Source organism: Misgurnus anguillicaudatus, chromosome 24 (genome assembly GCF_027580225.2).
Source record: "Misgurnus anguillicaudatus chromosome 24, ASM2758022v2, whole genome shotgun sequence".
Lineage (NCBI taxonomy): Eukaryota > Metazoa > Chordata > Actinopteri > Cypriniformes > Cobitidae > Misgurnus > Misgurnus anguillicaudatus.
Window position 1 is genome coordinate 21,795,850 of NC_073360.2, and position 24,512 is coordinate 21,820,361.

A 24,512-nucleotide genomic window follows, 5' to 3' on the forward strand; every position below is an offset into this window, starting at 1 on the left:
GCTTAAAAAGGTCAAGCGAATTTTTTAAATGCTAAAGGTACTTGAGAATGCAATGCATAAATAAAACTTCAGCAAAGTAGTTGCAGTAAGGTTATGCAAACTCCTAATAAGTTGTAATTAAAAAAATCTACTGATTATCATTAATGAAGTAAAATATCTAAATAGTGGATACACTTTTAGGCAAAAAAGACACTAAACAGACATACTTAAAACAAGTTTATTACAAACGTAGCAAAATGTTAAACTTGGCTGAAAACAGCATTGTTCGTGGCAAATAAAAAAATATCTGTGGGTTTTGGAACTTAGCAGCTTTAGCAGTAATATTGTTCACAGCAGAATGGCTGGGGTTATATGTGGTGAAGGTTTAACAGAACACAGCCCATAGGGAGGTTAGGTGGGCTTGGCTACCTGTCTGAAGAGGGAGTTCTTCAAGCATGTGCAGAGCTGATTCATCAGATCTTTATTTCGCCCCTCAACCCAATGCATCTCCACCACCACATCATTCTCCTCCACCTTCACGTTCACCAAGCACTTAAAGAGGAATTGTTGTACCGCCTCAGTGTTTTGAGGACAGCTAATGGGCGCCTCCTCTTTGGAGGTTGATTCCATTGGGACACCAGCATGTTTCTCTGGTTGGTGCTGTTCATCAGTTTCTTTCCCGTTGCTGTGTTGAGGATCAGTGCTGTTCTCTGCTGATGTTTCCTCTGGGGTTGGTGGCAGAGTGTCTGTGCTGGAGGCAGATGGAGCAGTGGTATCCCTGCTGGAGGGAGGTTGCGCTCTGGGGAGCTCCCGGAGGTGCCGACCCTGTTCTCGTCTCTTCTGCCGTGCATGGACCCAGGTGTTCTCCACCGCTGTCAGGAAGAGGCTAAGCTCCGCCTCTCCGCAAGGTACACGCTTATGAAGCACCTGCAGACAAGAGCACAAAAGAGAGTCGGTTGCATTTTTTTTGTAAATGTTCTTAACTCTTTCCCCGCCATAGACGAGTTAAAGGAATAGTCTACTCATTTTCAACATTAAAATATGTTATTACCCTAACCAAGAACTGTTGATACATCCCTCTATCATCTGTGTGCGTGCACGTAAGCGCCGGAGCGCGCTGCGACGCTTCGATAGCATTTAGCTTAGCCCCATTCATTCAATTGTACCATTTGGGGATGGGGTTGGAAGTGACCAAACACATCAACGTTTTTCCTGTTTAGAGGAGTGGTTGTGCGGGCAAGTTTGGTGGTACAAAATAAAACGTAGCGCTTTTCTAAGCGGATTTAAAAGAGGAACTATATTTTATGGCATAATAGCACTTTTGGGAGTACTTCGACTCGGCGCAGTAACACCCTCCCTCTCCCATTATAAGAGTGAGAAGGGGAGCGGACTTTTTAGGTGAGTTGAAGTACTCCCAAAAGCGCTATTACGCCACAAAATGTAGCCCCTCCCTTAAATCCGCTTAGAAAAGCGCTACGTTTTATTTTGTACCACCAAACTTGCTCGTATAACTACTCGTCTTAAATAGGAAAAACGTTGATGTGTTTGGTCACTTCTAACTTTATGTCTGATTGGTACCATTGAATGAATGGGGCTAAGCTAAATGCTATCGAAGCGTTGCAGCGCGCTCCAGCGCTTACGTGCACGCACACAGATGATAGAGGGATGTATCAACAGTTCTTAGTTAAGGTAATAACATATTTTAATATTGAAAATAAGTAGACTATTCCTTTAACTTGCCAATTAAAGGCGGAGTCCACGATGTTTGAAAAACGCTTTGGAAAATTAGACGGGCCGTCTACCAAAACACACTTATAGCCAATCAAATCAAATAAAATGCCGGATTGCGTATGTGTGGGGCGGATCTATCAACAGAAGGTCCAGATTCTATTGGGGTAGGGGCGTGTTTGTTTAGGTGATTTCAAATATCAACATTGGCTTTCAAACATCATGGACTCCGCCTTTAAGACAAAACATTTGTATAAAAAAACGTGTTCCTGATTAATTTTTATGTTAAAGGTGTAGCGGAGGATTTTCTCAAATTTTAGAAAAGAACTGCCTTCTCCACTTTTAAAAAAAAAAATGCAATTGCGCAACACTCCTGATTGACAACTAGGAGGACCAATAGTCTTGATGATCCACCCGGGAAAAAGAAAATCCATCCGCAATACCTTTAATCTGCAATACCGCACTTACCCAATTTATGAAAAAAACTGAAGCCAAAACGTTATTTACTCATTTTAAACTCTGTGTATGTTTTGATAATCGTTCTGAATCTGATCTTTAACAAAATTCCTTCACAAAAATGCAATTATTTGAGCTTTTTGCTAAAAAAAATATTTTTTAAAGAAAAATACCCATATTTCAGAGTTTATAAGCATAGAAAAAAAATATAAATAGGATGAAAAATTTTTTCCCATTTTTTTTGTTTGTTTGTTTATTGTTTGTTTAAAGGCAGAGGGTCTGTTCTTTCATTTGATATATTTGTAGGCTAATATTTTTATATTTTTTTAAAGAAAATTTTCATGAAAGGCACTTTGTGAAAATCACAAAAAATGCTGGAGGGCAACTTTTCAAAAAATGGCTGGCGGTGCATGAGTTAAAGGGATAGAAAAAAAAATGTTGTATGAGTTCCTTTATTCTTTTGAACACAAAATAAGATATTTGGATAATTGATTGTAAGCACACAGTTAATGGTACCCACTGACTTTCATAGTATTTGTTTGATCTACTACGGGTACCATCAACTAAATGGCTAACATCATTTATCAAAATATCTTTTTTGTGTGTTCAACAGAATAAAGTCTCTCAACATGAGGGTGAATAAATGACAGAATAATTTTTGGGTGAACCTTTAACCCAGATCTGACTACTTGCATGTGCTGTGTGCCATTTGGGCTAAAAAGCTTTTTATAAGAGCCGTTTCTATTTTACTTCACCAAGCTGTGTGAAACTATATAAAAGTGTCAATTTTTCCATTCTGCTCACCTTCAGGTCTGTCAATATCTTTTCCAGCCAGGCACAGACACTTTCTGTGGGGCTGGGGTCTGTGCAGCCAATACTGGATGCCTGGGTCTGCAGTTCTGCCACAGTGGGCTTCAGCACAGTGAAGGTGAGGGGCTTACGGGCCTTCTCCAGTTTCCTCTTCTTACATGGGGGAGACTAAAAGAGATCCAGCAAGTGATTACTTTCTATGGAGTGACAACACTTCTTAGGTTGCAATACTGCACGTTAGCAGCCTGTGTGTATACTTTAATATTAAACATAATAAAATTGTTACAAAACAAGGGTTACCCACATATGGGCAATAGAGGGCAGCAACGCATAATGCAACCAGATGCTGTCTATCCTTCTGTGACAAAGCATCTGTTGTTAGGCCAGATAAACATAAGTCATCCAGAACCAACGGATTGAAAAACACAGCACATCCAAACCATATTTGCACCCCAGCAGTCTAATAGAACAAGGCTTAGTCTAATACATATCATTTAGTCTAGTGTAAACCATTAAATTTGCTAAAACTACATATATACCTCTATAGGTAACTATGTTGAGTAATTTAACCATGCATAGTTATCGTGTCAAAACAACTGCTTCTTTGAATGTGTAATGTCTGAGCAGCAAGCAATACATTAACAGATGTAACATTAAGGCAGCTCCTTGTGCATCTGATTCTGCTCCAACACAAGAGGGCACAATTTTCTAACTTTGAGCTCCACATACTCTGCCCAATACATTTCATTTACATTTTTTCATTTGGCAAATGCGTTTATCTAAAGAAACCTACAGTGCATTACAAGATATACATTTTATCATTGTGTGTGTTCCCATGGATCTAATTTGTGACCTTTTGCGCTCTTACTCACATTGAGATGAATAGTACAGAATATTGTGGTTTGTGACAAACAATGTGATGAATTGGCGAAACTATAGTGTATTGTCTCAGTGTTTATCAGATCAAGTTGTGCTACAACAAGGCTTAAAGCACTTCTGCCCATTGTGTGTATTTGTGTTGAGCACATAATGAGTGAAGACAGACAGGTGGGGATCTGTACTCTCAATTAATTTCGATCAGTTTTAATTAGATAAATGCATTGCTGCCAGCCCCTCCTCACACTGAATTATAACCCTCTCCTCTGTCCATTATTTATCGAAGACACATTTGCTCGAAACCATCCAAGTACATTCATAAAACAGCATCTTTGTGCATCTAGAGTGTCCTGCTTTTAAACACTTAAATCAAGAGAGATTTTCACCACACCGAGACTAAGCTGAAAGGTCATTATTCAATTATTGAACACAAGCAGATGAGTGGGAGAATGTTCAGCGGTTGTCCTTGGATGCTGGGCTTATTCCGTTCCCCATTCCTGCTTCCTGTCAGCACTGCAGCCTCCTGACTTTTGACCTTTCAGTCTCCGCCCCCTACTGTAAATCCAGTTTCATGTCTCAGACGTGCTTTTGATACAGTAGTCCCTTTTCAAAAGCCTTTTTTCTTTTGAGAGCTCTCGTCTCCCCCCCGCCTCTCCTGCAACACGTTTCATGTCTAGATTGAAGACCTAACTGTCAAAAAGATTGATCTGGCTTCTGTTAATGGGGCTCAGCTGGCTTCAGGGGGACAAAATGGACACACAAAGCAGGAGAAAAGCCTGGGTAGTACAGAGACAGCAAAATAGAGTAAATAGAAAAGCTAAAGCAATATGAAGATGCGGACATGCGCCAATACCAGCCCAACCTAGACATGTTCACACAGCTCCAGACCTGCATGTGAGATATCTGCAGCATGCTGGCAGAGGGGTGGAAGGGAGGTGGAGTGGCTCGCAGACAGATATGTAGGGCAATCTTTCTGCTCAAGTGCTTGTTAGGAGAAAAGCATCAGGGACCTGGGGGTTTCTCCTAAAAGACCATAACAAATCAACTCACCTCCCCATTTTCTATCCCACAAACCTATCATTCTTTTCACCTCCTTTGCTTTTGCTCGTTTTTCTTTATGCCTTTAAAATGTCTGACTATGTCTCACTTTTACCCTGCCCGGGCAACTGTTGCTACGAAACGCCGTCTGAAGGAGGTGCCTGTGCCTCTGGAAGCAGGTCAACTGAGTCTAATGGAATGAGCTGAAGATGCATTATTTACAAGAGGCCAAAGCCCAGTGAATATTCAGCAGGTGTTGCTTTCCCTGTGTGAATCCATACACAAACACATCAAACAGACTGTCTCTGCTGCCAAGGGTACATGGGTTACAGGATTCACTGACTTTAAATTAAGGCAGACGCTCTCCTCTGACTGTAAACTAAGGCAGGCACTTTCCTACGACTGTAAACTAGCGCAGACCCTGTCCTCTGACTGCAAACCAAGGCAGAGACTCCTCCAACTGTAAACCCAGACAGATGCTCTCTTTGGAGTATAAACCATATCAGACACTCCCCTCCAACTGTAAATCCAGACAGACGCTCTCCTCCGACTGTAAACCCAGGCAGACGCTCTCCTCCGACTGTAAGCCAAGGCAGGGGCTCTCATCTGATTGTAAACCAAGGCAGACGCTCTCATCTGACTGTAAACCAAGGTAGATGCTTGGTTCCTCTGACTGTAAACCCAGGCAGACGCTTTCCTCCCACTGTAAACCCAGGCAGACGCTCTCATCTGACTGTAAACCAAGGCAGACGCTCTCATCTGACTGTAAACCAATGCAGAGACTTTCCTCTGACTGTTAACCAATGTAGACGCTTGGTTCCTCTAACTCTCATCCGACTGTAAACCAAGGCAGACGCTCTCATCTGACTGTAAACCAATGCAGAGACTTTCCTCTGACTGTTAACCAATGTAGACGCTTGGTTCCTCTAACTCTCATCCGACTGTAAACCAAGGCAGACGCTCTCATCTGACTGTAAACCAATGCAGAGACTTTCCTCTGACTGTAAACCAAGGTAGACACTTGGTTCCTCTCAGACTGTAAACCAAGGCAGACCCTCTCATCCGACTGTAAACCAAGGCAGACGCTCTCATCCGACTGTAAACCGAGGCAGACGCTCTCATCCGACTGTAAACCAAGGCAGACGCTCTCATCCGACTGTAAACCGAGGCAGATGCTCTCATCCGACTGTAAACCAATGCAGACACTTTCCTCCAACTGTAAACCAAGGTAGACGCTTGGTTCCTCTGACTGTAAACCCAGGCAGACACTTTCCTCCCACTGTAAACCCAGGTAGATGCTTGCATCCGACTGTAAACCAAAGCAAATGCTCTCATCTGACTGTAAACCCAGGCAGACACTTTCCTCCCACTGTAAACCCAGGTAGATGCTTTTCCCCCCGACTGTAAACCCAGGCAGACACTCTCCTTCGACTGTAAACCCAGGTAAAGTTCTCCTCCGACTGTAAACGAAGGCAGACACTCTCTTTTAATTTTAAATTCAAGAAGATGCTCTTTTCCGACTATAAACCCAGACAGACCCTCCTCCGACTGTAAACCCAGAAATACGCTCTCCTTCGACTGTAAGCCAAGGCAGATGCTCTCATCTGACTGTAAACCAATGCAGACGCTTTCCTCTGACTGTAAACACAGGCAGATGCTTTCCTTCGATTGTAAACCCGGACAGACGCTTTCCCCCTACTGTAAACCCAGACAGATGCTCTCCTCTGACTGTAAGCCAAGGCAAACTCTCTCATCTGACTGTAAACCAAGGTAGACGCTTGGTTCCTTTTGACTGTAAATCAAGGTAGATGCTTGGTTCCTCTGACTGTAAACCCAGGCAGACGCTTTCCTCCCACTGTCAAAACAGGCAGACACTCTTCTCCGACTGTAAACCCAGACAGATGCTTTCATCTGACTGTAAACCAAATCAGACACTCTCCTTTGACTGTAAACCCAGGTAAAGTTCTCCTCTGACTGCAGGCAAACTTTACTCCCTCTAAGGCAGAGCACATCTTAGTTTGGTCACACCATGCTCATAGCTTACAGGCACAGGTACGTCGTCATAGAAACTCCATGCCAGGGCCCAGCGCATGGTCCGACCTTGACAGAACTCTGTATGTGTGACTTTGGACACCTACAAGAGAGCAAAAGATAAACAAATGTGTTAGGTGATTCAAAATGCCATATAAAAAGATTACAATTAGTATTTAATATTCAAAGCACAACAAATGCTACAATAATGAATATTTGACAAAAATAGGCTACTGTATAAATTATCTTTATAATGCTTTAAATCTATAGAGACAAAAAAATGAAGGGAATGAGGGCTTTTTAGAAAATAATGGCAAATTACAGAGATTACATGTAAAACTGTATATGTGCACTGTGTATAACCGACATGTGACCCTCCCTGGGGTCTAAACAGACACAAACCTGCCATTCACACAGCAGAAGGTGTGTCTAAACACAGATACATCATACATGGGCACTGGAGGTGAACAACACATAACCACCGCACCCTTCCAATGCCCTGCTCCTCAAATAAATAACTCAAGTTTGACCTCTGCAGCCTCAGGGCAGTCAAACAACAGATGAAAGGAGAGAAAACACGAGGGAAAAGTGAGGGGACGGTTGCAAATGAGAATGTAAGAATCTCATTAGCATAATAATTACAACCATAGTGGTGAGAAGAGGAAGGAGCCCTTTGTGCTGATCATAAGCCAGGAGCACAATGAATCTAATGAGGGGTGACAGCACTCTGACACCTTCAGATGAGAAGAGCGACACATCGGGACTGAGACTGACATCAGACTAATAACCTGTGAGCAAAGCGAATGTCTTTCATTCACAGATATCAGAGTTTTGACTGTCCAGATGCAGGCAAAGGTAATCGAGATGGGCCGGGGGAAAATCGCAGCATGGATGGGTGATGGTAAGCTAATGATGTCTAATGAGCTAATGAAATCTTCTCCATTAGTGCTCCCTGTCGTGGGGCATTTTTTAGGCCATGCTAGTGAAACTAGTTAGGACCAATTAACCTGGAGTCTCAGGGCAACGCCCACTCATTTATCTGTTGAAATCTTTGGGGCAATCACACACACACAATGGTGGAAGCAAAACTCACCCCTTGTTTCCGCAGCTCGTCTTTCAAAGGCGCCAGGCTGCACTTCTTTCCCAGCATGCAACTGTACCACCTGTAATCGTGATAAAAGTGGTTGTGAAACCAAACCTATTGGAAAACATCAAATAAGCTGCAGGGTTATAGAACTATGAACTGATTATGGCCACTCTCTGTGAAAACAGCCGGTATGGCTACTTGCTTTTCAATGAAGAAATTTAAGGCTGAATCTTTGATTTAAAACCCACTTTGACAGGGAGCTTTGAAGTTACACTTGATACAAAAATCAATGCCTATCCGCCATCATAAAAAAAGATGAGCCCTCATTAGGCAGCGAGAACACAGCAAGAGGAAAATCTATAATTGATTGGTGCCCAAGCCCAATTTTACAGTCCTGGATTTTCAGATACAATCAACATAAAACTCCATTTGTAACCCATTTTAATTCTGTGATGTCCTTCCACATTAAACAGAATATTCAACAATTTTATCCATCAAGTATTAAATGACGTTTTGACAGGGATGTGGTCAATTTAAACGCACCCCAGTCGTACCGCAGGAGCAACGAAGTGCAGATGAACACACATCTGATGGCATATGGAGCCTCAGGGGCCTGACAATCATTTCCTTTTGTAATATAAAATATTAAAGAACCTAATATCCACACATGTTCTTTAATGCTCAGTCTGTACAGCCCAGCACATGGCAAGTTCAGCTAGTACCGTGGTGCTCCATTACCCATCAAACCTAAAAGGGGGTCTTTACAGATTCTTTTTATTCATCAGGCCCTTACTTAGAAGGAAGTTGTAACAATTAGGATTTCAATAGCACAGACTGTTTGGCACAAGGAGAAATCAGAGTTTTATTTAGGATGAGTGTGAGAAAGGAGGGGCCGGAGAAAGACTGGCACTAATTACAGATCTGTAGAGGAAGAGAGTATCTCGGAGGACCAATCAGAATGCCTGGCTGACTCTGCGGGCTCCTGCCGAATCACACACACAGTGAAATGCTTTTGGGACGGTCTGCTTGCATAGACTAAACCCATGAGGAGCTGGTAACACAGCGAGATGGAACAGTGCCCAGCTTCCCCTGTGGAAACCAGTCAATTCTCAACACAAGCAGAAGACACACAAAACCCCCTCAAAGATTTAACAATACATCTGTAAAAATAATAAAAATCTTCCAATCTGCCCCGTTACCCTTTTCTATCCACATGTACACACACACACAGAGACCACCAACCAGTCCTTCCTCTTGGGGTTTATCGCATGACATGGTTAATCAGGCCTAATGTTGGCTGCTTTGTTGCCCCTCCCACACGACTCACTCCAGTGCTCTACTGACAGTCCTGGCACGGGGGGCTTACCGTCTGCCCCACACATACACAGCTGCTCCCGTCGGGCGGCCCGGATACTGCCCGGGGTAATTATTTACTTTGCCTGTCAATTAATTACAAAAACTCTGGGTGACAGATCCATCGTAACATCCATCTGCCCTGCCCCTTTTATTAGCATGGCCGTTTTACTCTCCGTGGCTCTCAGCACCAAACACTTCCAGCAAATATGGACACACAGATCTGTGTATTCCTTTCTCATTAGACTGATCATAGATTCTCAAGTGGCGAACCAATAATTTGGCCAAAATACAGTTTTGAGATTAACAGTATCGGCCCATAACTGTGCTTGATTGGCTAAACTTACACATTTCCTGTGAATAAATTAAGGTTTGACATATGAAAATGTAATGAATACAACATATGTGCCCAAGACTACCTTTTCATTTCGTATTTATACCATTGTGATTTATGGTGCTCAGTAAATGTTAAACAGTGTGACAACGTACCCCACTCTCCCATAAATGATGCAGGGTTTCCCGCAGCACATTTCAGTTAAGGCGGCCCGCCTAAGCTTGGAAACCCTACCGCCTTAAATAGGTCATCCCAAAAAAAACGCTGCACAAAAGGCCGTCAAGTGCATCTCGGAGAATAGCACGTACGTGCATCACACCGCGAGCGGGGACACAGCCGAAATGAGGAAGACGTGGTCCGGACCATCACTGTCTGAAAGATAACTAGCCAGTTGATAAAACATCCTTGAGAATAGCGTGGACGTGCTTCACACCGCAAGCGTGCACCACACGGCCAAAATGAGATAAGACGTGCTCCGTCATGTCTGGAGGATAGCCAGTTGATAAAACGCGTGTCCGTGAGAACTGTAAGTGAACTTGTTTTGGGGTTTAAGCCTGTTATTGTATTAGTCTATAGTTCTTGCAATTTTAAAGTAAGTTAGCTGGTGATTTTGTTGTTTGAGCAACCTGCTAGCAAGGTTTCACATGCCTGTTGATTAGATATAATTGTTGAGCGCTCTTGCTCACTTTATTTATGTGCATTATTTACATGCTACAGTAGTTACACTCCATTAAGATAATGTGATCAATAATGGGAAATTATCAGTTTTTAAAATTTTTGCGCTATCTATCATCATTCGCCAGACGTCCTACAACATCTCCTTTAGTTTGTGTTTATTAACCCTTTAGTTTCACTTCATCACGCAGCTATTCCCCTTAGAGGTAAAAACATGTAGTTCATTAATAATCTAGTATGTGTTCATTTTTGTCATAGTTTCTTCAAAATTACGTTTTATAACCCTACCACCTTAACTAAGAAATTTTCTGAGGGAAACCCTGATGATGACAAATTACTAACACTATTCCTAAAATATACTGCATATAAATTCATTTGCATGGTCTTTAATGTATTTTATGTGTATGACCTAAGCCTTTTCTTTAGCTGCAGACTGTCATGGATGATCCTTTTCACGAACTCCAATTCTCCACCCTCAGCCATGATCTCAGTCACCCCCCCTGTGTTGACGGAGCTGGGCGGAGGTCTGCGGGAGTTTCTCGAATTCACCCCCTGATGGAGGAACCAGAAAAGATTGGAGAAAACAAATAACAGCTATTGTCATGTGCACAAAGACAGATATCGCTGGAAAACAGCCCGGGGGCTGTATAGCTCCTGTTTAGACTGTCTGTTTAAAGACTAGCTCTCAATATACCTTTGCTTCCAACTGGTTAGCGAAGAAAGGAGGGTTGCACATGCAGAAATCATAAACGATGCACTCTTCCTTTAGTGCATCCATTAGCAGAGTCTTCTGGGGCACCTTCACCACTGCAACACACACACATACATTTATGTGACATTAATAGGTTAAATATAGCATATATATTAGATTACTGTCAAGCTATCTACCTGTATTGCATTAATGCACAAACAGACACACGTACGCACCTTTAATGAGCTCAGCCAGGTGGTTTTGCTCAACGTTTTTCTTTGCATAATTAAAGCAGATGTCATCTACCTCTGTGGCGAGGAAGAACCAGCCATTCATAGTGGCTCCCAAGAGGGGGTAAATACAGGAGGCGCCGGTACCTGCACACAGCCAAAACCTGTCACATCACACCATGAGACATCAGTGTTTAAATACAAATGAAATACAATCCGCCTTCATTACCAAAACGAGCCTTTATATCAACATATGCATTACGCAGTGAGGAACATCATTTTAGGTCTACAGAGTTTTGGAATTGGGTTAAAAGAATCATCAATGTGTAAGGGATAATGTATAGGCAGCAGGTTGTTATTTCAGAAATTAGCCCCGACAGTGTGATCAGGACCCGATGTGAAGCGAAGGATCTTGTTTTACACTGAAGGGTCATTATCCCGCTTATTACACGGCTATTTACCTCATAAGTAAGGTAAAGAACATTAAATATGAATTTAAAAGTGTTATTTGCTCATTTATAAAGAACGCAGACATTCTGCGAGAAATACGCATTTACTTTTGGTTTTAAGACAACATGTTCAAAAGTCACGAACACACTATTTGGTTTAATAATTTGTAAATATTATATCATATATGTTTTTAAATACAAATTTAGATTGAATTATTGTGTTATATCAAACTTTACCTGTCAAAATGATGTGTACCATCTGGGTTTTCGTGTGTTATTAGTTTAAGACTCGCAATAACGATTCCAGTCGGAATGTCGCAACTAGCCAATCAGAATCAAGCATTTTAGAGTGCCGTGTAATAATGTATTTTACTATATGTTTATCAATTCAAGGTTCATCTTTATCCAAATAATGTATGTGGTTTCTACATTAGCAATTGCATGATATTGCTGGGCACAGTATAAAGGTATATACATCATTGTGGAAGGAAAACATTGCAGATTGTTCTATTATGTGTATACCAAGCAGGGGTAAGCCAATATATCGGCCGATGATGCCTGGTTTGCTTCTCAGTGAATTATGGTGAAATGACGCCACTTCCAAAAACTAGAGGGCGCTCTCGTGCAGAAACTCAATATGGGCCGCAGAAGAAGAACCATTACACACGCAGCTCCAGGAAATGGCTTAAGCATTTTTTTATTGCTGTTCTTCGGACTTTTTCAGGTATTTTCATGATAATAGGGATTATGTATAGTGATTGTGTGTGATGAGTGTTGCTTTTTCGAATGCATGTTATAAATGACTCAAACTAACAGTGATTTCAGATCGATAAGGACTTACTGATCAAAAGCCGTAGTATGTGAAATAGCTGTGAATAATATCGGCTGTGCTATTCAGAATCGTTACCGGTCAGGTATTATTAGTGTATATCACCATTTATCATCGCATCTCTAATACCAAGGTAACTCACTGAAAGTGAAGAAACAACACACAGAAAAATAAAACACAAAGATCAAAAGGACCAACAAACAAATCCCGAGAAGGTGGGGCACCTGTGGTGTGGACATGGTTTTGGTTTCTATATACCTATATCATTGTAAATACAGTATTTAATTACCATGAAGTAGAATTACTTATGTTGTGAAAACAGCTTTTTGGTCATACCGCCAACACCTACCCAATATACAGCCGCCGAAAAAATATTTATTAATTTCAATGGCCCTTTCAGTTTATCCAGATTTACTATTTATAGGTGTGTGTTAAGTAAAATTCTCATTTTTGTTTCATTCTGTCAACTACCAACAACATTTCTGCCAAATTCATAATAAAAATTATGTTTTTAATGCATTTATTTACTGAAAATTGGAAAACATGTCAAAATAACAAAAAAGATGCAGTGTTTTCTGTTCAAATTCAATTTGCAACAACAAAATAAATAATGTTTTACATGTATTTTAGGAAAAACCCTGATTTTTAGTCAAATTTTTCATGGGACTTGTCATGCTCTTTTACATTTCCTGTTGGGTGAATTATGTCACTCCCGAGGTTTGATTTTGTTGAAATTCAACAGACACTGGACTGAAATGGTCACAATACATCTAGAAATTCTTAAGCCAAAATTTGATTGGTCTCTTAGTTTTTATGAGTGTATGGATAATTTAGCTTTAACATAAGTCATTTTGCCATTTTCAAGAGCTGCACGGTATTGACAACAAACTCGATGCGCGATAACTTGCTAAATGATACAATATACGGTATGTGCTACAATAATGCTTTAAGTTTGTAAAATCAATTTGCATAATAATACTAATAATAAATGATTAATATTATTAATTCATAATAATTTATTTTGATGGGTTTACTAGGAGTGCACCGATAAATGCCAATATACACTAATAATACGTGGCCAATAAATATTCTTAATCACACAGCCGATATTATTCACAGCTATTTCACAAACTACGGCTTTTGATCAGTAAGTCCATATCGATCTAAAACCACTGTTAGTTTGAGTCGTTTATAACATGCATTTGAAAAAAACAAAACACTCCTCAAACATAATCCATTACACATATTCTTTATTATCATGAAAATGCCTGAAAAGGTTAGAGGAACAGCAATATAATTATATCCTTTAGCCATTTCTTGGAGCTGTGTGGGTACATAGATATATACACTAGAGCCGTTTCTCAATATGCGTTCTTGTCTGTACTTGCGTTCTTGTGGACTTGTGAAACGTCATCAGTCGCGGCCCAAGTACTGTTCCAATTCAAAGTTCGCATCAAGCCCAAGTTCACATAAAATCCCCGGATGTGTTCTTGATCCGCCCATTTTGTCGAGGATGCATCAGAGGAGACTTGTGTGGACTTATGACAGCGAAGTTTCCCAGAATGCATTTCGCGTCAGAAGTTCGTTCTTCCGAGTCTGAACTTGCAAGTCCGAACTAGGAAGGACACAAGTCCGAACTTGGCGTACTTGGTATTGAGAAACGGCTTAGATGTCGCCTTGAGATTCTAAGTATGCGCCAAAACCGCCGCCATCTTGGAACAGGGGTCTTGTCATGGGAAGTAGCTAGGTAATGCTGCTATCTCCACCTGAACTTCGAGTTCATGGACGATGCCGGACTTTGGTGCTGCGTATGGATGTTAGGCCTACTAGCACTATGCATTATAGTTAGAAAAAGTAGATTTTCATAATATCAAAAATTCAAATTTTTTCTGGACTCAATGCTAAATGCATGTCTGACTGTTGGAACGAACCAAAAGAAAACCTAGAAAATCGCATTCATGACGATTTTATTTCCGTTACACTGTTGCCTACAATGACGCTGATGTAGTGCTCCCCTGTTTCAAGATGGCGGCTCTATTTGACGCATTCATTCCAATGAACTGCCGTAGCCAATGCGACATCTAGTGTACATATCCATGGTGTGTGTATAGTTACTCGTCTGCAGCGCACATTAAGCCTCTGCAAGAGAGCGCCCTCTGGCTTTTGGATGTAGCGGCATTTCACCATAATTTATTGAGAAGCATAGCAAGCATCATCAACCGATATATCGGTGCACCCCTAGGCTTTACTATTTACAAAAAAATGAAAGAACATAACAAATTGTATTTCACTTATAAACAGAATTGGTTTACTAACATAATATTCCAAGGAAACACTGTGACACTATAAGCAAATATTAATATATGTTAATCTGAAGTGCAGCTGACTGCTTGACAGAGTGACGTACAGCTTTTATAATGCGTTTAGACTGAAGCAAGACAGCTACGCTCATCCATTATCCAGTCAGCCAGCCTTAAAACCGGCCTGAAATTTAGCAGAACTAAACAAAGATGATCCCCACGCCTACTGAATGAAAGAGAAGATTTAAAGCTATTTATCATGCGCGTGACACTAACACAGTTAATCTCATCCCGAAACTGGCAAAGGTCTTCAATCTATGATCTAACCCAATAAGAAGAAGCACAACTATATCACTCACACACTCTGGTAACAACGGTAAACATGGACAGTTGTTGATGTTTTTAGAGTTCCCTTTGAAATAAGACAAACAACCATCTGCATTTAGGGAAGGATTTCCACGTGATGGTGCTGGAAGGGGACAGAGTGCTCGTATCTCAAGGATTTGGTGGCCAACACTATCCTAATGGTCTACCAGTCTGTGTGTGTATATGTAAAGTACAGCAAAGCTCTGCCAAGCACTGTGCCACTGGCCCTAAATGGCTTTAACAGGATAATACCATCAAGTGTTTTCTGCCATACCAATGTCGATGCCTCTCCGTGGGTTCCCCTGGCCCCCAATCAGGTCCTCCACCCAGTGAATATAGTTAAGGCGGAGCGGGACGGTAGGAATGAGCCGTTCCAAAGGGATCTCGATGGTCAAGCCGAAGTCCTCTTTTAGCAAAGTGCAGGTGAGGGCTCGCACCGCCTCTGGGTCCTTGAAGTTCAACCTGTAAGAGGGATGAGGTTTAGATGGAGGGAGATAACAGTGAAAGAATGAATAGGAGGGGTCAGCTAATATTCATCACACCACATACCCTCTCTCAATTCATTAGGGCTCATCGTAATAAAAGTCCATGCCGAGACGCAATAAAGGACCAGCTGTCACTAGTAAAAAAATGTTCTATTAAATAGAAGCCTCATTATCAATGGGGGAAAATCTTTCCCACCAATGTGAACCTTAAAGCATTTTGCAGCACAAATGTCACGTTTCTGCTATTAGAAAAAAGCGAAGCGGGCGAGATGGGTGTAATTAGGGTGTCTTTGTATGTTCACACTTCTATAGATGTAATTAAACGCTCTGTGCTGCAGATCGTGTCTTGCACCTCCGAAGGAAAGCAAGGTGTGCAAGTGAGACACAAGGCTATGGTGCCATGGAAGAAGCCATGGTGTGTAAAATGCTATTTGCGGGGAGCTTAAAAACACCTGCACCCCACCTCAAGCCTAAGAGCCCTAGACTACAAAAGGGCTTTCTGACATTATCGAGAGCATGTGCTCTCTAAATAATGGGCATAATGGGTTGAAATGGTCATGTATGCATAACCGGGTAAAGGAGAAAGTACTTCAAACTAGACTTCCATTTTCTGTGATATTCAATTTGAAGATATAAGCGATACATTTTGATATCAATGCACATTGATGTCTAGTATTCCCATAAAGATGCTAGTGAATGCTAAAAATTACAGAAACTGAATTGCACTGCCACAAAAGGAAAGATTTTTTTTCAGCAAAACAGCAACACATTGTCTGTATCTTGTACAGTAGTACACCAAAGTGATGTACAACTTTGAACAATTTGCTCTTTATGCATTATTGTATTAAAGATGCATTAAAAATTTGATATGCATGTTGCATTGGTGTGTTTGAGTTATAACCTAAAGCTCAGGCTTAGAGAAAAATTTAAGGAGGCTTGGCAAAAAATTACACACAGCACATGTGCAAAGTTTATAGAGACAGCCCAGGGAAAAGAATACAAAATATATTACCAGAAAAGAGTATCAACAAATATTAAAAACGTTTAAATTAAATGCTTTGTTACCTATAACCTTTTTCGTTTTTTATACATTTAGTTTTGTATATTCAAATAAACCATGGATTCCCTAATACACTTTGGTTTACCTTTTTTTCATATTATTTTGTCCAATAAATACCCTACAAGTAGTGTTTTGTCTATTTTGCACTATACACCTCATATTTTCATAGTTTAATTTAACCTGAGAGAGCATGAAAAAGCAAATAGTTTCTTTTAAAGAGCACCTATTTCCTTGCTAAAAAAAAAACAATTTGGTATAATACAATTTGTTTGCATGGTTTATTGTTAAAAAACACATTAGTGTCCACATACCGTACATTTTTGTAGCTCCAGATTTCACTCAGTTCCAAAAAACGCACGGATTTGAAAAGCATTGCAGGGTTTCCCGCAGCATATTTCAGTTAAGGCGGCCCGCCTAAGCTTGGAAACCCTACCGCCTTAACTAGGTCGTCAAAAAAAAAAAATGTGCACAAAAGGCCGTCAAGTGCATCTCGGAGAATAGCGCATACCCGCATCACACCTCGAGCGGGGACGCGCCACACGGCCAAAATGACAAAAACGTGAAAACCCTGCATTGTGTCCCTGATTGGCCAGCTAATCGGTATGTTGTTATTGGCCTGAATACCTCTGATGTCAGCAGAAAATGTGACACTCCTTACTCTGTTTGAAAGATTCGCTCACAATGCAATGCTAACAGGAGTTAACTTACAGGCTGTGAGTCAAAGCGTGAGGAAGTATGATAATGTCGGTCTTGTCTACATCACCAATCTCAGGAAGTAAACTGTTGCCTACAATCTGTGCATTTATGTAGTCCACGAAAAGAGATTTACGTTGGAGGCGATAACTCGCGTCATCGTTTACTTTGGGGTATGTACCTTTTGCATATCGTTAACATGTACTAATACACACCTACACACCAAAGGAAATGAAAAAATGTCAATCGGACAATAGGTGCACTTTAATATACTACTTTTGGCTACTACTGTATGTGACAATTCCAGAAATGGTAGCAGCGAGTCTATGTTGTAATAATACCACATCACAAAAAGTATAATTCTAGCACTTCCAGTCGTATTGTGGTTGCACTCAAGGGAATGTATGTCAGATGTTGGTGGCCCGAAGGGAGTTCATAGTCCATGGTCAAGCTGAGCATTGGTTTAGAAAGAGCTGTACAAGAGCAATCCTCATAACGTCTGAGAAAAATAGATGTCAGTGGATGCTAAGAACACAGTGTGTCCTTGTCATGTTATTCAGGAATGAATCTAAAGACACGTGGCCGGGGCCAACGTGAAACTACTGACAGACTAATATATCATGCATATATCATACTTAATCTAACAAATGTTGTGTCAAAAGTGTCAAAAATGTGAAGAATTGACAGAAACCAGAGTCATTATTCACAAATCTTCCCCTGTCATAGCACCCAGATCAAAATATGTATATGTATGTCAAGTAAGAGATAATGTACAGACAGGCTGTTGTTATAGCAGAAATAAGCCCCGACAGTGTGATCAGGACACAATGTTATTCGTGAAGCCGAGGGTCTTGTATCAAACTGAAGGGGTTTATTATAACAACGGCCTGTCTGTACATTATTCCGCTTATTTCACAGCAATTTACCTCATAAGTAAGGTACGGAGAAATAATTAACAACTGAAAACCTTTCGCAATAAAACCTCTACCACTAGAAAATGTATAAATAAAGTATTTAAGTGTTATATACATAAAAAATTGTATATACATACAGTACTGTGCAAACATCTTAGGCCACCATGCCAGAATTAGATTTGTTGTTTTTGCAATGTTATAGTGATCATATATAATTATTTCTCAGTCTCTTTAAAAGAATACATTCAGAAAATACAGGAAATGTGTATGTAGTATTAAAAACTGTATAAAAATGTAAACTGACTGATGTGTCAAGTTCTTATGGTAAACTCCCCTTCCACTTGAGCAATAGCAGGAAACTGCAGGATCTCTTAAACCTAAATAAAATTAAATCCCATCTTATTTTAAAGAAATAAGTCTCTTTACTTCATTCTGCTCAAAAACGCTCAAGATGTGTTTAGTGCCAAGAGAGGTGACACTAAACACAGACGACGCCTAAAGAAGACATTTAGTCCTGAAAATTTATTTTTTTTGTACATATTTCCTGTATTTTCTGTTTGTATCCTAATAAAATCGATTGAAAAATAAATATGGATGGACATTAAAACTTCTAAAACAACAAGTCTGGTGGTGGTGCACAGTACTGTATATTCCATCTACATTGACTAATGCTTGCTGACAACAGAAAACTGAGCCCAAAACAAGACAAAATTTTTTTTTGTGATATCACTCATGTGAAAAATCCAATTTAACTCTATTACTATATAATTTATTAACACATTATCTCAAATTAATCAAATGTTTCGATGCAGTCTATTAATCTTGAAAATGTGACCTTGGGCATTAAATATGAATATGGATGTAATGGACGGTTCCCATAGCAACCACTTAAAAGGATTACCTGATGAAGCCCACACACAAAAGTAGCTAGTAAATACACAGAGCTCCTTAAAGAGTATAGTGTGGACTTTACGAAGAGGAGAAAATGTGGCATAATGGAGACCCAGCAGTTTATCCTCTTTACAGTGCGTGTAAATGATGCCGGGTGACCTTGCACCCGTCAGGCCATAATCGGTGTGCAGAGGACAAAGCAGCGAGCTGTTATCCTGCACTCTATTTTTAGCCTTACATTTGAATCACTCAACTCACAGAACGAAGCCCGAGAGCGGCAGCCCGGAGTTACGCCCGCCGTCTCCACGGCAACAGCTCTCATGCATGTGGGTGTGATCGTGAAGCATCAGTGATGGGGATGTATGCGTGTTAGTGGACATGGATGCTGACATGAGATGTGTCTGTAGGGATTGAATTTTTTGCAACCCAAGGACATACATTTATGCATTGGCAGATGCTTTTATTCGAAGTGAGTAACAGTGCATTCATAGGGATCCTAACGCAATGCTCTACCACGGATTTATACAGAAGCAATGTATCGCAAATTAACAAAATCCAGCCAAGTTAAAGAGATTCATAGCAGAATAGCTCCAACCAGTCAAAAAAATAAATAAAAATAGCACACAGCATGAGTCTACCCATCATCAGCATTACAAGGTCACATCTACAGCTCTGTTAAACCGCGTTTTAATCCCCTGAACTCAGACCATGGCATTATCAAGCAATGCATGGATGCTCAACACACTCCACGGCTCCACCATAGGCACAATAAAAGCAGATCATGTGACATGATATGAAGCAATAGAAGAATTTAGTGTGTGGAACAGACTATGAATATCCGAAAATTCACTGTCATGGTCACCATATACACTCACCTAAAGGATTATTAGGAACACCATACTAATACTGTGTTTGACCCCCTTTCGGCTTCAGAACTGCCTTAATTCTATGTGGCATTGATTTAACAAGGTGCTGAAAGCATTCTTTAGAAATGTTGGCCCATATTGATAGGATAGCATCTTGCAGTTGATGGAGATTTGTCATGTTCAAGAAACTAATTTGAAATGATTCGAGCTTTGTGACACAGTGCATTATCCTACTGGAAGTAGCCATTAGAGGATGGGTACATGGTGATCATAAAGGGATGGACATGGTCAGAAACAATGCTCAGGTAGGCCGTGGCATTTAAACAATGCCCAATTGGCACTAAGGGGCCTAAAGTGTGCCAAGAAAACATCCCCCACACCATTACACCACCACCAGCTTGCACAGTGATAACAAGGCATGATGGATCCATGTTCTCATTCTGTTTACGCCATTCTGACTATACCATCTGAATGTCTCAACAGAAATTGAGACTCACGAGACCAGTCAACATTTTTCCAGTCTTCAACTGTCCAATGTTTGTGAGCTTGTGCAAATTGTAGCCTCTTTTTCCTATTTGTAGTGGAGATGAGTGGTACCCGGTGGGGTCTTCTGCTGTTGTAGCCCATCCGCCTCAAGGTTGTGCGTGTTGTGGCTTCACAAATGCTTTGCTGCATACCTCAGTTGTAACGACTTATTTCAGTCAAAGTTGCTCTTCTATCAGCTTGAATCAGTCGGCCCATTCTCCTCTGACCTCTAGCATCAACAAGGCATTTTCGCCCACAGGACTGCCACATACTGGATGTTTTTCCCTTTTCACACCATTCTTTGTAAACCCTAGAAATGGCTGTATATGAAAATCCCAGTAACTGAGCAGATTGTGAAATACTCAGACCGGCCCGTCTGGCACCAGCAACCATGCCACAATTAAAATTGCTTAATTCACCTTTCTTTGAATTTGGAGTTCAGGAGATTGTCTTGACCAGGACTACACCCTAAATGCATTGAAGCAACTGCCATGTGATTAGTTGATTAGATAATTGCATTAATGAGAAATCGAGCAGGTGTTCCTAATAATTCTTTAGGTGAGTGTATGACAGTACATAAAAGAGAAACTTGGGACATTCTGCATTCCTTTATTCCATGAAATAAAGAACTAACATATCAGATACATTTCAAACCTGCAAGAAACACTGATAACAAATAATGTTTTAAGTCAAACCAATGGAAAATACTACAAATCTATGTTTGACACATAATAACAGGGGATAATAGTGTGATCTTAAAATTAGGATTTGTCCTATTATAGCAGAGGTGATGTGAGATGTCCTTGCATCTCATTTGCAAGTAAGCTGAGCCTGAACCCCCAATTACACCCATCATTTAGGTAAAGAGCTCTAACCCAGGACAGCCCCTCCATCGCATCAATAATGCAACTCACTGCCAGCCAGATTAATGCTAGCTCTTACTGCATCAAGAAACATCTTAAAGATCCTATTCATTCATCCTTTTACCACAAAATCAACACTGAACGTCACACTGTAGCCTAAATTTTTAATGCTTCTCGGATCCTTCCCAGGTCGTCCGCAAACCACTGATGTATGTCATTTCTCTGGTTCATGCCTTCTAATTCAATCTCTCTCTGGATGACATCTGAGCCCAAAATCTTTCCTCTTTTTTAATATATTTTTTTTCCAGTGGCAGTAGAGGAAGAAGGATGGCAGAGAGGATTCAATCCATATCCGTATCATACCCAAGTCTCTTTCCAGATTAACCCTGTCTTCCATACTGTGGCACGATAGACTTAGAAAAACACAGAAGCTTAACTAACAAGCAGGGGAATGTGCCTAAAATCTGTAAAGACGAAAAGGAGAAGCGAATGGTAATTTGTATATGAAAAAGACTTAACATTTTGCCAAATCCAACGTTAAATAATAAAACGAGAGAGAGAGCGCATTCAGCGCAAGCATATGTGGTCTTGGACAGTGGCTGATGGTAACTGTGCTATAACTCACACCTGCTGCAGATGGCAGGAGGATTTACATACTTCTTCAAAAAAAAAAATACAAATATGCCAAAAATGCAAATATGTGTGATACACTAACACCTGCTGCAGAATTCATCTACATTTACACAATGCAATTTACTCCACTTACAGGAGGAAATTTTCAGACCACATACGAGACATAGTACGTACGAAATCTCTAAAAACTTCCTAGTGGCCACAAAATCATGTTTAGTAATACTCTGACAACTACACAATTTATGAACAAAATATTACAATCCATGAATAATGAAGGAGAAAAACATACATGCTGTTGCAGCTGAAAATCTTTTTTTAGTTCTGTCATCATCTCATTCTCATGTTGCTCCAAATCAAATTGAAATACTTGAATGAAACGCAAAAGGTCTTGTGCAGAAAGTTAGTTCATATGTATAAAAAAAAACTTTGTATGAATGTTTGTCCTTTGATTGTCTTCGAAATACATTTTTTTATATTTTTGATGAACATTGGTAGACTGCTATTCAAAAGTCATTATTTAAGCCTAGAAAATAGCCGTCGCCAAAATAAGTCCATGTGCCATCCGTGGTTCAATAAGAATATTATAAAGCGACAAATATACTTTTGTGCAAAAAAAAAAACAAAAAAACGAATGACTTGTTTTTCTCGTTGGCGCTTCTTGTTCTTGTTGCTTCCTAATATTCGGATTAAAGGAACACTTTTTTTGAAAATAGGCACATTTTCTAGCTCCCCTAGAGTTAAACATTTGATTTTTACTGTTTTGGAATCCATTCAGCAGATCTCTGGGTCTGAAAATACCACTTTTAGCATAGCTTAGCATAATCCATTGAATCTGATTAGACCATTAGCATTAGGGATGCTCCGATCATTGCCGATCTCCACTAAAAAAATGTGACCGATCACTATTCTGAATCGGACAGCCGATCTTATTCACAGCTATTTCATGTACTACAGCTTTTGATCAGTAAGTCCTTATCGATCTGAAATCACTGTTAGTTTGAGTCGTTTATAACATGCATTTAAAAAAGCAACACTCGTCAAACATAATCCATTTTACATATTCTTTATTATCATGAAAATACCTGCAATATAAATATATCCTTAAGCCATTTCCTGGAGCTGCGTGTCATCATAGCTGGGTGTGTATTGTTCTTCGTCTACAGCGCATTCTGAGTTTCTGCACGAGAGTGCCCTCTGGCTTTTGGATGTAGCGGCATTTCGCCGTAATTTATTGAGAAGCATAGCAAGCATTATCGGCCAATCGATTGGAGCATCCCTAATTAGCATCGTGCTCAAAAACATATTTTTCCTATTAAACTTGACTCTTCTGTAGCTACATTGTGTACTAAGACCTACAGAAAATTAAAAGTTGCGATTTTCTAGGCCGATATGGCTAGGAACTATTCTCATTCTGGTGTAATAATCAAGGACCATGGCTGCAGCAAGCGCAATGATATTACGCAGTGCCCATAAATAGTCCCCCCCTTGGTAACAATAACAGGGGACTATTTTCGGGCACAGCATAATATCATTGCGCGTGCTTCAGGGGTTATTTTTGAGTGCGATGCTAATGGTCTAATCAGATTCAATGGATTGTGCTAAGCTATGCTAAAAGTAGTGATGCACCGAAATGAAAATTCTTGGCCGAAACCGAAAACCGAAAAAAGCAAACCAAGGCCGAAACACCGAAATAAATTATTATGCCAATTATAAGTACAAATGCATTTATGGCTATCACTGTGTACTAACTAGGGGTGTGTGACGGATCAAAAAACTCACAGTTCGGATCACATTACAGTTTTTGAGGCACAGATCAGATTATTTTTCCGATCAGCAAAAAGCGAGTGGGAAAAATCAAATAAACAATAAAGAAATTGCAAACATTTATAAAAAAGAACAAAGTTGTACATTAATAAGTAGTCTAGTAGCCATCCCATAGAGCGCCATTATGAACCCGGAAATCTTGAGTACACCAAAGTTTTATTGCATGAATGTGAAGTATGGGTCCCCAACATACAGAAACTACCGGATGCTAATTTGCATATGTTGAGCAATTTGCATAATTAGCAGAATTAGCAATATTAGCTTAATTGTCCATTTTGGCCACATATTTTGCACTATATGGCCAATTTCTACAATAAGTGAGTGGTTTTAGAGGATGCTGATTTCATTTCTGGCATTTTTAGATTTCAAAATGGTAATTCTATAACAGATTTGGATTAATTTAGACACTTTTTTATTAATTCCGAACAGAATTTTAGGTTATTTTTATGGTAAAAACTATATTCTTACATTTCAGAATCACAAGAACTCATGCTCTTTGATGTGAATGTTGATAACCTCAATATTT

General features: G+C 40.1%; 1 protein-coding gene across 2 annotated transcripts in view; it reads right to left on the minus strand.

The window, feature by feature from the left end:
* Positions 1-203: 203 nt before the first annotated feature.
* The window catches only part of mettl16 (methyltransferase 16, N6-methyladenosine), a 33,125-nt gene continuing 8,816 nt past the window's right edge, over positions 204-24,512 (minus strand). For both annotated transcript variants that reach the window (XM_073863234.1, XM_055196599.2), the window contains exons 3-10: positions 15,507-15,694; positions 11,295-11,435; positions 11,062-11,174; positions 10,777-10,919; positions 8,012-8,081; positions 6,932-7,021; positions 2,968-3,141; positions 204-906 (exon numbers count right to left, since the gene is read on the minus strand). In XM_073863234.1, coding sequence (XP_073719335.1) covers positions 391-906; positions 2,968-3,141; positions 6,932-7,021; positions 8,012-8,081; positions 10,777-10,919; positions 11,062-11,174; positions 11,295-11,435; positions 15,507-15,694 — 1,435 coding nt within the window. In that variant the 3' untranslated portion in view covers positions 204-390. The remainder of the gene's footprint in view (positions 907-2,967; positions 3,142-6,931; positions 7,022-8,011; positions 8,082-10,776; positions 10,920-11,061; positions 11,175-11,294; positions 11,436-15,506; positions 15,695-24,512) is intronic.